The sequence below is a fragment of the Pteropus medius genome, unplaced genomic scaffold, assembly GCF_902729225.1.
Source record: "Pteropus medius unplaced genomic scaffold, Ma_sr-lr_union100, whole genome shotgun sequence".
NCBI classification, from domain to species: domain Eukaryota; kingdom Metazoa; phylum Chordata; class Mammalia; order Chiroptera; family Pteropodidae; genus Pteropus; species Pteropus medius.
Window position 1 is genome coordinate 56,319,591 of NW_024349800.1, and position 12,137 is coordinate 56,331,727.

Consider the following 12,137-nt stretch of genomic DNA (forward strand, 5'->3'; position numbering starts at 1 on the left):
ACTGGAGAATAGATGAGAAGGGGAAGACACAGGTGTTAGAAAGATTAGATCGCTTTTGTGATAGACCAGCCAGGCTTGAGGTGTTGCCAGCTTGACTGAGCCAGTGCACAGGGACAGAGGCTTGTCCGAGTCTACAGTTGGTAACGGTGCTGGGACTTGAAAGCAGGTGTGTGTATTTCCAGTCTGTTTAGTTCCTTGGTTTCCCTACTCTATATTCAGTCAAAAGGAAAGAGTTTTTTATTGTTTTTTTTTTTTTCCAGAAGAGAATGGACAAAGGGATCAATGCTACAGGGGACAAGAAGTGAAGAAAGACCAGTGGGTTCTGCAGTTAGGTCTTTTCTTATTTTTAACTTTGAAACAGTGATTTTATTGATAAAACTTAAGAAGAAATAATGCAATTAGTGGGAAGTGGAAAGAAAAGAGAGAGTTAGAATAGGGATGTGAAAGGCATCCCAGGACCTAAACTGGGTTAACTAGCGGTGTGTTTTGGTTAATTTGGAGTATATTGTGGAAGATGATGGGCTGATAAGAGTTGATTGAATTGATTGATCATGGAATTCATAAAATGGTTATCATATTCTGGATAATTTTGTAAATTTTGGAATTTTAGCTTGTGATACTGTCTGTCTGTTAGGATAAAAAGAAGTACACTGCAATGAGGTGTGGAATGAGTACTATTCAAATTAGGAGTAATAATTGTTCAACTATTACATAAAACATCTATCTGTATGACTGAAAATTGTTCATATTTAAGTTTCTTCATTCAGCAGATAGGCAGTTGTCTGTGGCGGGCAGATATTGGAGATACAGCACTAAAGAGAGTAGACAGCATTCCTGTCCCTGCGGAACTTGGATTCGAGGGTTGTTAAAAATAGGTTTTGATTTCTAAGAATTTGTGGAAAAAGTAAGTTGTAATTAAATTAGAATGTAATAAAAGTAAGATGCATTAAGTCTATATGTATAGTTAGTTCATTTAATATACTAATGGGCCAGGATACGGTGGGATTTTTAGGTTGGAAAGTTATCGACCATTTATTCCATTTTCTTATTAGTGGCAAAAACTTAATTCCTGAAATGGACTAATTTTTTCTAATAACAGTAGCTAAATATTTTATGATATATACAACTTTTTTTAAAAAAACTATTGCTTTGGCATTGGAACAAAATTATAATTGAAGTATAACACTTTTAGGGTTATACTAATTCACATTTTCATTCAGAAATCTTTTTACAGCAAATTTAGGAGTCAGCCTTTTTTCCCCTGTCTTTAATGATTGTGATTTCTTCAACACCTTTCTCCTTAGGCGGGAAGAGTGCAGTACTCACAGCTCTCATAGTTGGTCTTGGTGGAAAGGCAATCGCCACTAATAGAGGATCTTCTTTAAAAGGTTTTGTGAAAGATGGACAGACGTAAGTGTTTGCTTTCTACGTGCATTTTTCACTTCTTTGGTAAGAACAGCTGCTTTAGATTCCCAGTTCACATAGACGTCATAGGAAATGAACTGGCTTCTCGGAACTGGAGCAGAGGTAGCGAATCTTTTCATTCCTTTCTCTCGCTCCCTGTTGCCAGCATGGCTCACTGTTGCCTGTTATCCTCTGCAGACAGAAAGCTTGTGTAAGTCATGGCCTTGTGCCCGTCTACCTACACCTCATTTCTTTTACCTTTCTGGAAGAACCAGTAGTGATAAATCTGTCTACTTGTGTTTAAAGGAATGGTTATAAACATTGGACTTTCCTGACTCTTGATCCAAACCTAGCTATGTCAAGTCCATGTTGTTATGACATAGGCGAAAGCAGAATCTGTGACCAGCAAAAGTGTCTCTGCACAGAATTCCTGCCTCTGGCTCGTTAAGAATTCCAAAAAATTCTTATGTCATATCCTTGACCCAGGTGGTTTGCCAGTGAGTTTGATTTGAGGACCACACTCACAAGTCTGCGTGTGGTCCAGCTTGACTGTTGCTGAATGGTCATATAAGTACCCTCTTTGGCTTTACATTTTTATTTATTTTTGTTATAACTTGCCTTCACTTAAATGTATAATAATTGCCCAGTTTACATTATCATACACTCATGGCCTTTTGCCCATTAGGAGCTTTCTTCAGGATGATGTCCTTATTCTTTTTAATACTGCCTCGGATAGCTCTACAGGGACCCTTGTTTCTCCTGACATCTAGATGCTCCAGACTATCAGATCTCCCAGACCGAGACTGCTTCCAGTGCTCATTGCTCTCTCACGCTAGTGCCCCAAACACGGGGAACTGTGATAATTAACAGTGACTTTTTTTTTCATATATTTTTTTCCTTTGCTCAGTGTTGTATCCATTTAACTTCTCCCATTTTATTACTAAAAAATAGAGCGAGGACGAGATGTGAGTTAGGATTATGGATTTCTTATGTATCTCTCAGAAACCTGTCAACCGGTGGTTATTGGTATCAGTTCAACACCAACAGGAATCCCCAATTTGGGGTGCAGTCCTGAAGGAAATTTTATTCAGTGCAAAGAGCTCAGTTGTGATCTAGCACAGCTGTGAGAACAGCACTGTTACAATAGTGTTACAGCTCAGTTATGAAGCAGCGTGGCTGCGAGGTGGCCCTTGGGGCCCTCCCTTGCTGGCTAGACAACTCTGCTCCACCTGCTCTGATCCGGTCCATTCTACTTTGCTAGAGTGAGAGAGACATCTTCAGAGGTGTTTCAGCTCTAGCTGGGGAAAAGCAGTCTTCAGTGAAAAGGGAAAGTGCTCTCCAAGCCAGAGGGAAGCAGATTTATATAAATAGAAGCCCCCTCTCCTGGTCCCTGAGGGGTTCATCTTCATGCAAATGAAGAATCTAAATCTTCACAGTTTGATTGATCTAAAAGGCACTGTCTTATTGGTCAGAATGGAACCACTCTGGTCAGTGAAGATGTTGATGGGGGTGGGATATAGTTGCACAGCTCTGATTGGATGGGAAAGCCTCACTCCTATTGGTCAAAATATCATTCCAGGAACTCCTTTATAAGGAGTGGCTGGGGTGGCTGGGATGGTTGGGATGGCTGGAACACAGTGAAGCAGGTAGCTCAATGCAGGAAGCAAGCAGCTTCGTGCAGGCTTCTATCTGAAATGGGATTTGCATGAGAAGCTCCTGTGTAGAAATGCCTGCAAGGCTCTGTATGTTTTAAAATTGAGTCCAGCTAGTCATCAACAGCCCTTCTTATTAGGTCTCTTCTTTCTAAGGGTCCATAAACCTTGGCAATCTTAACCCTAAGTTAGGGTTCCAAGCTGACTCAGGATAAGCAGGGAAAAGATACACAGAAAATTATTTCCCATGCTGTGTGGCCTCGGAAAAGAACTATTTGGTAACAGTTCTCTAGCATATTTTGTTCCTACTTATCTTATTTGGGCCCTTGCCCAGCAAGGTCTTCTCTCCCATAGTCCCCAAACAAAATTATGTCTGAAATAAAAAATTAGTTACTTTAACAGTTAATAGTCCCAACTCAGTTTCAATTCATTATACTTAAATATACATTTGTTAGTTGTCTAAACAATCACTGAGTCTGCCAGATAATACATTCATCTTTCAAATAGAAGCTTTAGGAAGAAATCATTTTTTTCTGTATCATTAAATGTTTTATTTTTCCCATTTGGGAAGAACCTGGACCAAAGCAGAAACTTCCTTTTGAGACTTGACCTTGGAATACCCCACGAAGAAGGGAGGGAGAGAAGGAGGGAGGATGGAAGGAAAAGAAAGAGGCTAGCTTACATAAATCATGAACTTTTGAGGATACAGATGCCTGTAGGTAGGAACATTAATATATTTTAAATGAGTTAATAACAGTTAAAAGCTATAACCTGAGCTCAGTCTCTTTTTTACTGACCTTGCCTGAAAAAGTATCTGTAAACAACTTTTCCAGACCCATTACTATTCCTCTATAAAATTCTATAAAATTCCCCTTATTTTATAGTCTTTGATTAGTCATCATGTTTTCACAGAATCAGCTCACTGAGCTTTTCAGTTCTATTCATAGTCTATCCTGCATCTAAAAATGTATGTGGTTATCCCACCTCACCTCGCGAGGGAACCCTAAGGACTCTCCTCCCCATTGTCAACATTGCGCTCTCCATTTGTGACACCTGGGTGTTGGGCTGCCTTAGCGATGCTTGCTGAACACAGGAGAAACCAGAGAGCTATGCCTTGAGACCCTTTCCCTGGGCCTCAGCCTTCTGATGTCCCCCAGCCTTTTTTAGTGATTTGGGGACAGCGGATCCATTCTCCTAATAGTATATCTTCTTCCGTGGATACCGCACACAGTGACCCGAGATCTCATGCTCCTGGCTCTTCTGGTTCTTCCTGAACACAATCGATTCACTGTTCCCTCCCTCGGCCTTTCTGATGTTAGCACCAGTGGAGCTGGGATCTTTGCATCAGTCCTGCTTTGACATCAGCTACGGCACTTGGAGTGGGTTATGGAGGGACGAAAACTCACGTTTCTGCTCTGCATTCCTGATTCAGCTAGTCAAGGTTACAGGACTTTTTGTAGATGAGCTGGGTCCCCAGAGAACAGGCAGCTGCATATTTTTACATTGCTTTTTGCCTTGTTCCTCGATGTCATCGATGTGTGCTGCTGCCAGTTACCTTTGTGCGGATAGGTTCTTCCAGAGTTGAGAAAGAAGCCAGATTCGTACTGTGGCACTGCTTGTCTGCATTGTCCTTAAAGAACTCTCACTGATAGTCTCATTTCACTTAAACATCTCCCATATTTACAGACAGCAGGCTACCTGGCCCTTGAGCCAAATGCAGCATCAGCCACATCAATCTGCTGGGGAGGTAGCAGTTGGTGCCCAGCTCACTTGTCCCTGTCTCCTTTAAGCAATTACTATTAGGCTGTTTTTTTAAGCCTTAATTTTTTAATAACTTGTGGATCGGGGAGCAAGAGCTAAGCAAACCCTCCCGTGTGTCTCTTGTAATATCAGTTTACCGTCAGTTTTTTTCTATGTTTCCTACATATGGGAGCAATTTTGGAATATGATTATAAATTCATGAAAACAAGTTCTATTAAAGATCTCACTTAATTACTAATTAAAGCAGTTTTGCCTTAAAGGACTTCATCATTTTGGCAGGTATCCTTATTAACCAGAGAAAATATTTGTCTTTTATGTTTGAAGACATTATAAGTATGTATTTATTAATGTCCTTTGTTAATATTTTTTTACCACGTCTTATTTTAACAGAAGTTAGAGTAGAAAAACTGATTTTTTTCACCCTATAATGTTAAAATATTCATGGCTGTAAATGTTTTGAACTTATTTGAAACTTTAAAAATAATTCTTTTATAATACTAATAAGACTTTACGAAATTTCGAGCTTTAGTTTATATTTATTGGTGTCAATATTCTCATTTCATTGCCAAGTAATTGAAAAATTGAAGTTGCTTCCCTTGATTCTCATCCTCTTAGAAAATGTTATTCCTTCACCATAATTCTTACTTTATCCTTCTGAAAGGCCTGCTGTCAACATGATGCTTTATTATGTAATTTAGAGTAGTCAGGCATTATAATATTGATTATAATTGCTTATAAGAAAATACATAACTACTTGATTTGAAACAAAATTTTTTTTTGTGCAAATGTAGTATTTCTGTTATGGATAGAATAGTCAATTTTTTTTAAGAAAGCTCTTATTCTAAACTTTAATTTTTTGTGAGATCTTTCACATCATTCTGTAGAAGCCTATTAGTGATCAACTCCTGGTATAAAGCTACTTTTCAAATGAATTAGCCAAATTACTTGGAAGTTTTGAAAATTATAGTAAGCCATGTATAGTTGCACCGTACCTTCATGTGACTTAGCTTAACCTTATTGCTTTAGCTCAGCAGATATCTCAATAACATTAAGGAACAGAGGTGACGATGCCTACAGAGCAAATGTGTATGGTGACTCTATAATTGTGCAACAACACATCAGCATGGATGGAAGTCGATCTTATAAACTAAAAAGTGCAACAGGTTTGTTATGAATTTTTTATTTCATATAAAATTTTAGTAAATATCCAGTTAAAAAGAGATAAGTGACTGTACTGGTATCCATTGAAAGGGCACTGCTCATCTCTTGCAATGTCTTTCTTGTAAGGTGATTGGTTGGTTGCATGTACGAATATATATATACACATATTACACACAGTTTTTGTACCACAGGAGATTCTACAGCAAAACCTTGATTAGAAGAATTTGAGTTCATTCGAAACAGGCTATGCCATTTTGTTCTCAAGTGCAGACCTCCTTTCACCCCCATAGTTTCTGTCCCACTTGAAAAGAGATGGTTAGCAAAAGGTGAGAGAGGACGTAAAGGCAGAGGAGGTGAATGTTAACTGAACAGATAGATGAGAGGGAAAAGAAAATGTTTCGCTACGGGAAGAGGAGAAGCACTGTCGCTCCATCTGGACTTCTACCTGTGTGAACTGGTGTCATGATGAGTACAGCACCCCAGTTCATCAGATGTATGCGTGCTCAGTGGTACCTCTCTTAAAATGAGAAGTAATCTTTATAAATAATTGCTCGTATTTTTCTGTATTGTTGCCCTATAAACAATCTGGTTATTTTATGTTTCTCATAACTAGGCACAGTGGTTTCCACTAGGAAAGAAGAGCTGATTGCAATTCTTGATCATTTTAACATACAGGTAATTACTAAATTTGTGTTTCCGATTAATTAATGCACCTGGTTACTTTTTTTTTGTGATTTCCTTTGTGTTGTAGAAAGAATTAAAATGACCTTACCTGAGTAAATTGACCATAGGAAGAATATGTATTACTATTGTTAGTGAAGTTTCTTAAAATTTAGTAATTCAAAGGAAATGGTACTATAACACCTTTTGTTGATAGAGCAGTCAGAGACCATCTGTCTACACCCCTGTGTAATAAAAGTTTAGGTTCATAAAGGCTGACGGTTCCTTTGCTTTCTGCTCTCCTAGTCAGAATAGCATCATAGTTTTCTAACCTCAGTCGCTAAATTCTTGTAGAAAAGAAATTTATTCTAGGAAGATAAAGCATTTTTTTATGTATTTTGGAGATATTGATCATATCCGTAGGAGACAAGGGTTGAGTCCTTTTTGCTAAGATGTTTTGACTTAATCGTTGGAAACAGGGCACATATAGTCCTGCAGCATCAGCACTGGAATTGTCTTTGGTGGTTTTCTAATCCAGACCCTTTATTTTGTAGGCGAGAAATTGGGGGCCAGAAAAAGTAAATTTGCACTTACAGTTGCCTGGGTACAGTTACTGGGGGCTCCTGGATGGGGATCCAGGCATTCCCCTTGCATTCTGATGCGCTATCCATGGTGCCACCCTGCCTTATTCCAGAATGAAGACCGCCAAGACTTGTCATCAAGGAAAAAGGACAATTACAAGTCTGGGTCTCTTGCCCACTTTACTTTAGCACATAGCTGTCTAGAAAAAGTTTCTGCAACGGTAGAAATAGTCTGAATTTTGCTGTTCGATGGCGTAGCCACTAGCCATGTGTGGCTCTTTAGTGCCTGAAGTCTGTGACTGAGAAATCAAATTTTTTATTTTACTTAATTTTACTTAATTTAAATGTAAGAAGCTGCATGTGACTGATAGCTTGCATTTCAGACAACACAGCTTTCGAAAAATAATTGAAATCTGGTGCAAAGCAGATATAGCAAATAAAATTGGGTCTAGAATGTGAACAATTTGTTAAGCAAAATCAGGAAAACCAAAAGTTGGAGTTTATAGAATCAGAGGTGTTGGGAGAATCTTGAAGGGCATCCAGTATAGTTATCACACTCATACTTACCCAGTGGGGAAATCACCTGTGCCTGAGACTTCTGATTTATCTGTGGACTGCTGTATTTATTAGAAAGTTCTTATTATGTGAAAAGTTGAATAAACTTGTTTCTCTAAGCTCTCACTTCCTTGCAGAATGTAAAACGCGTTTATTCTCTTTTGAAATATTTAAAGATTGTTATAACTCCTTTAGTCTTCGTCTTGTATGATTCAGTTCACTGAAGGTTCAGGTTCATTGATCAAAATACAGAAGAAGGTCTAGAACTGCACTTACCACTCTAGTAGCCACGAGCCACATGTGGATATTGAGCCCTTGGAATGTTGGTAGTCCAAATCGAGATGTGCTGTGGTGTGAAATACACACTAGGTTTTTAGGCTTAATGCAAAGGAATAACTCAGTTTTTATATTGATTACATGTTAAAATGATGATACATTAGCTGTATTAGATTAAAATATTAAAATTAATTATACCTGTTTCTTGTGTTTTTAATGTAGCTACTGGAAATTTTAAAATTATATGTGTGGTTTGCAGTGTATCTCGGTTGACAGTGCTTGCATAGAATTAGCAGGAGGGAGGAGAGTATTTAATGTCATAATGTGCCTGGTTGTAGTTGTCCCCTGTGCCTCCCCTTCTTTTCTTTTCTCTGAGGTTGACCTGTTTGTGTTTGCTCCAGGGTCTCAGTAGGTGAAGCTGCAAAATTCTTAAGTGATTCCTAGCGTAGTGTAGGAACGAGGAGCCCCATTCCAGAAAGAATGAAAAGGGTGTGGAGAAAAGAATTCAAACTTTGGGGAAAGCTCTTAATCTCGAGCTGCTGGTAAGAAGTCTGTCATTAAACCTAGTGCATTAGGTCTTACTTTTAAGAAGTCAGATACAGTGTGAAATTAAGATAAAGGGCAGGCCTTGTAGAAAATTATATGGCAGCCAGAGTCTTGTCTACCTATAGCATAAGAAAAATGTAATAATGCAGAAGTTTCTTTTATAACTACATAATTTTTTTTTGTTAAAAGAGAAGACCCAAAGTTTTACTGAAAAGGAAGATTTTAACCATTGGTATACTAACAAAGTACAATCAGTATTTTACAGATGGTGAAATGAAGGAGTTTTAACCTTTTAAAATTTATACTGGTCCTGCATATTCTGTAACTTAGGAACAAGATTATTTTCTAACATATTGGTTACTCGGTTATTAACACTAAAGATAAAAGATATAAAAACCTGAATCTTTTTGAAAAAAGTATTTAAAATTTTTTTTTCAACTATACTTTGAACTGTTACTATACTGTTACCTTAAATGTACTTTAACTCGTTAGCCAAAGACAGTTTCATTCAAGCAGTGGCTTATTTAAAATGATTCCCCGCTCCAAAAGATAGAAATGTCTCCGATATTTCCATTTGCTTCACAATGTCTTCATAAAGAAATAACCACAAATGGGAAACCTGAGAAACTGCTAAAAGAAAAATAAACAATACTTGTCATCATAATTCGGATGAAAAAGAAACCTAGTTGGACTTTTTAGTATTTGGAGAATCCGAGTAACGTGCCCAGAGCTACAGGAGAGGGTAGGGACAGAGCCCAAACAAGAAATGTCAGCTGACTTCCTCGTGAGGGCTTTTCCTGCAGTGCTGGCCAATGGTTAACCAGTAGCATAGGAGCGATAGTCTGTAAAACAGGTGAAAGAAATTAAAACTTTCTAAAACATTTCTTCAGAGAATTCTTGTGCTTGTGCCTTCATGGAATGGCAGAATATTTAATTTTGACTATAGTATTTATTTTAGTATCATGAAGTATTGAAACATTTTCTCTGCATTTTAACATTTTTTTCTTTGTGTATTTACCCTGATGCTCTAACCTTTGGCTAGTACTTAGCCTTTCTCATGGTACCATAGGTCAATTGTAGTGTATATTTCAGTTCATTTATCCTTAAGCTTTTAAAGTGAAGTATTCAAAAATAACCTTTGTTTGTTTCAGGTGGATAATCCAGTTTCTGTTTTAACACAAGAGATGAGCAAGCAGTTTTTGCAGTCTAAAAACGAGGGCGACAAATACAAAGTAAGGAGCATCAAGTAAATATAAACTTAATAAAAGAACATTTATAGATTAAGCACATACACTGGACATAATTCGTGTTCTCATAGTAAATATTGAGGTATTTTATTAAGCCACCTTTTTAAAGTAATATTGTCGGACTATTTAGGAAATTAAGTAAGATGGTAAATTAACTTTACCAAAAATATTAATTTCTTGGTAAATCCTTGCTTTTAATTTTGGCTTTTAATTCCAAGGGAGAATGGATTATTATTTTCTAAAATTAATCTTTAAGGAAATACAAGAGAATAATTGGCCACACATACATAATAACTTTTAAACCTTAAATTATTTAAGACTCAAAAAGCTAACAAAATTGTGGTGTCTACTAAAACTCACAGTGTAACTTTGAATTGGGTTTAGGTATTTTCTAAAAGTTTACGATGCACTAAGATCAGGGATGCAAGTGTTTTCTCTGTTTTTACATTTGCTTAAAGAATGGAAGACTCGGTTAAAAATGAGCTTTCAGAATGGTTTTACTATTACACCAAAAGTGTTTTCTTTCATGGGGTTTTAAGAGCTTTTGCAAATGCACATATAGATGTGAATATAGTTGGTTAAATTTGAGGCCTGAAATAAGACATGTTCTTTTGTGTTTATGTGTCCTTGCTTAAGTATGGTTTTCATGTCATTTTTACATAATTGGTCTAAAATTTTGGAGACCAATTTTTTTTTTTTAACAGTTGCATGGAAGTTTGCAAACTCCTGTTTTTCTTGTTGATATAGTTCTTCATGAAAGCAACCCAACTTGAACAGATGAAAGAAGATTATTCATACATTATGGAAACAAAAGAAAGAACAAAGGAGCAGATAAATCAAGGAGAAGAGGTTTGTAAACACTTAATGCAGATATTTTTGAGATCAGTTAAATTTTTATAGGTCTTATAAATAGTATTGTAAAATTATATACATATATATAGATATCTATACAGAACTAATAACATTTTTGTAGCACTGTATGAAGTATTAGGAAGTGTGGTTCTTAATATTCAGTGTATTTATTAGCTTTTACTTTCTCTTTTTGTAATAATGGGCATGTATTCATCTTACTTCCTCAGCCACTAGAGGACAGAGCAGTATCTTATATTCTTATCCCTTGATATGTGGCTGATTGGTTCTACAATAAGATATCACCAATTCCCACTCTTAAGTAGTTAAAAAACTGTAATATTTATTTTGGTGGGAAAATAAACTCAAACCTCAAGCTGACATTAAACATATACATTTATAATTATGTATGATAGATGACTTTTTCATCACACTAGTAAAATGTTAACGTTCATTAAGCATTGATGGCTTGGTAGGAGCTGTCACTTCAGTACTCACAGCTGTGCAAATTTGCTTGATTAGAAATCTCTTAAGCCAGTGGGACTGACTTAAGTTTGTTTTTACATCTGCTATATTTTGTACTTACACCTCTTCAGATTCCCGAAGGTCTACCTTTCTGTCCAATAATCAGAAACCTGAAAGTCATAGGCTTAGATTTCAGCTGTTCATCTGATACATTAAGTCCCACCAATTTTTGTGTGATTCTGTATCTTGTTTTTTGTTATTTAGTCGGTTTTATGCAACCAACTTTCAGCAACTTAACTTGTTCTTTTGACCTGGAATCAAAATAGTGATTGACCTAAATCAAATTTATTAGCTGTTCCACTGACCTTTTTACTTCAAGTTTTTGAGGAATGTGTTTAAAATTTGGCCTATAGTTGTCTGATTCTTCAAGTGAAAAGTCAAAGATGAGTATATTTATTTTTATTCCCCAGTTATCCTTTCAAACCTGATATGTGGTAGTATGCAAGGAGGCACTATGAACCACAGAATTAATATAGAATACTTTCTTGGAATAGCAACATTATAATTGGGGAAAGGAAATATTTGCATATTCAATCAAATGTGCATAGTATATGCTACATTTATTATTTAAAAAATAATAAATCAGGACTCTAATGAAATACACTTCAAACAGCTTGGGGATAAACACCCACTTTCTCCATAGTATTCTTTGTCATCAACAACTAAAGATATTTTGGTTATGACATTTAAGAAGTACTTCCCTTTATCATGTAGCAGAGTTCCTTACATAAAATACGTACTTAATAAGAACATTTTTCCAAATTAATTAAATGCCCTGTATCGCTGTGGAAAGAGTAAACCTAGATCAATAAAGAAGGTATTGTTGTCCAAAGAGATGATGACGATGTAAATTATCTCTGTCCAAAGAGGAGATGATGTAAATTAGGGTAGCGGCAGTGGTGATGGAGAGAAGAGTTTTG

General features: G+C 36.5%; 1 protein-coding gene across 2 annotated transcripts in view; it reads left to right on the forward strand.

Annotated features, from left to right (window-relative positions):
* The window catches only part of SMC6 (structural maintenance of chromosomes 6), a 59,894-nt gene that overhangs the window by 11,372 nt on the left and 36,385 nt on the right, over positions 1-12,137 (forward strand). The window contains exons 1-6 of one of the 2 annotated variants that reach the window (XM_039887798.1): positions 309-327; positions 1,305-1,410; positions 5,844-5,980; positions 6,592-6,653; positions 9,748-9,828; positions 10,591-10,692. In XM_039887798.1, the coding sequence (XP_039743732.1) occupies positions 5,941-5,980; positions 6,592-6,653; positions 9,748-9,828; positions 10,591-10,692 (285 nt within the window). In that variant the 5' untranslated portion in view covers positions 309-327; positions 1,305-1,410; positions 5,844-5,940. Of the gene's footprint in view, positions 1-308; positions 328-1,304; positions 1,411-5,843; positions 5,981-6,591; positions 6,654-9,747; positions 9,829-10,590; positions 10,693-12,137 lie in introns of those variants that run through there. The other variant, XM_039887797.1, reaches the window with a different exon arrangement.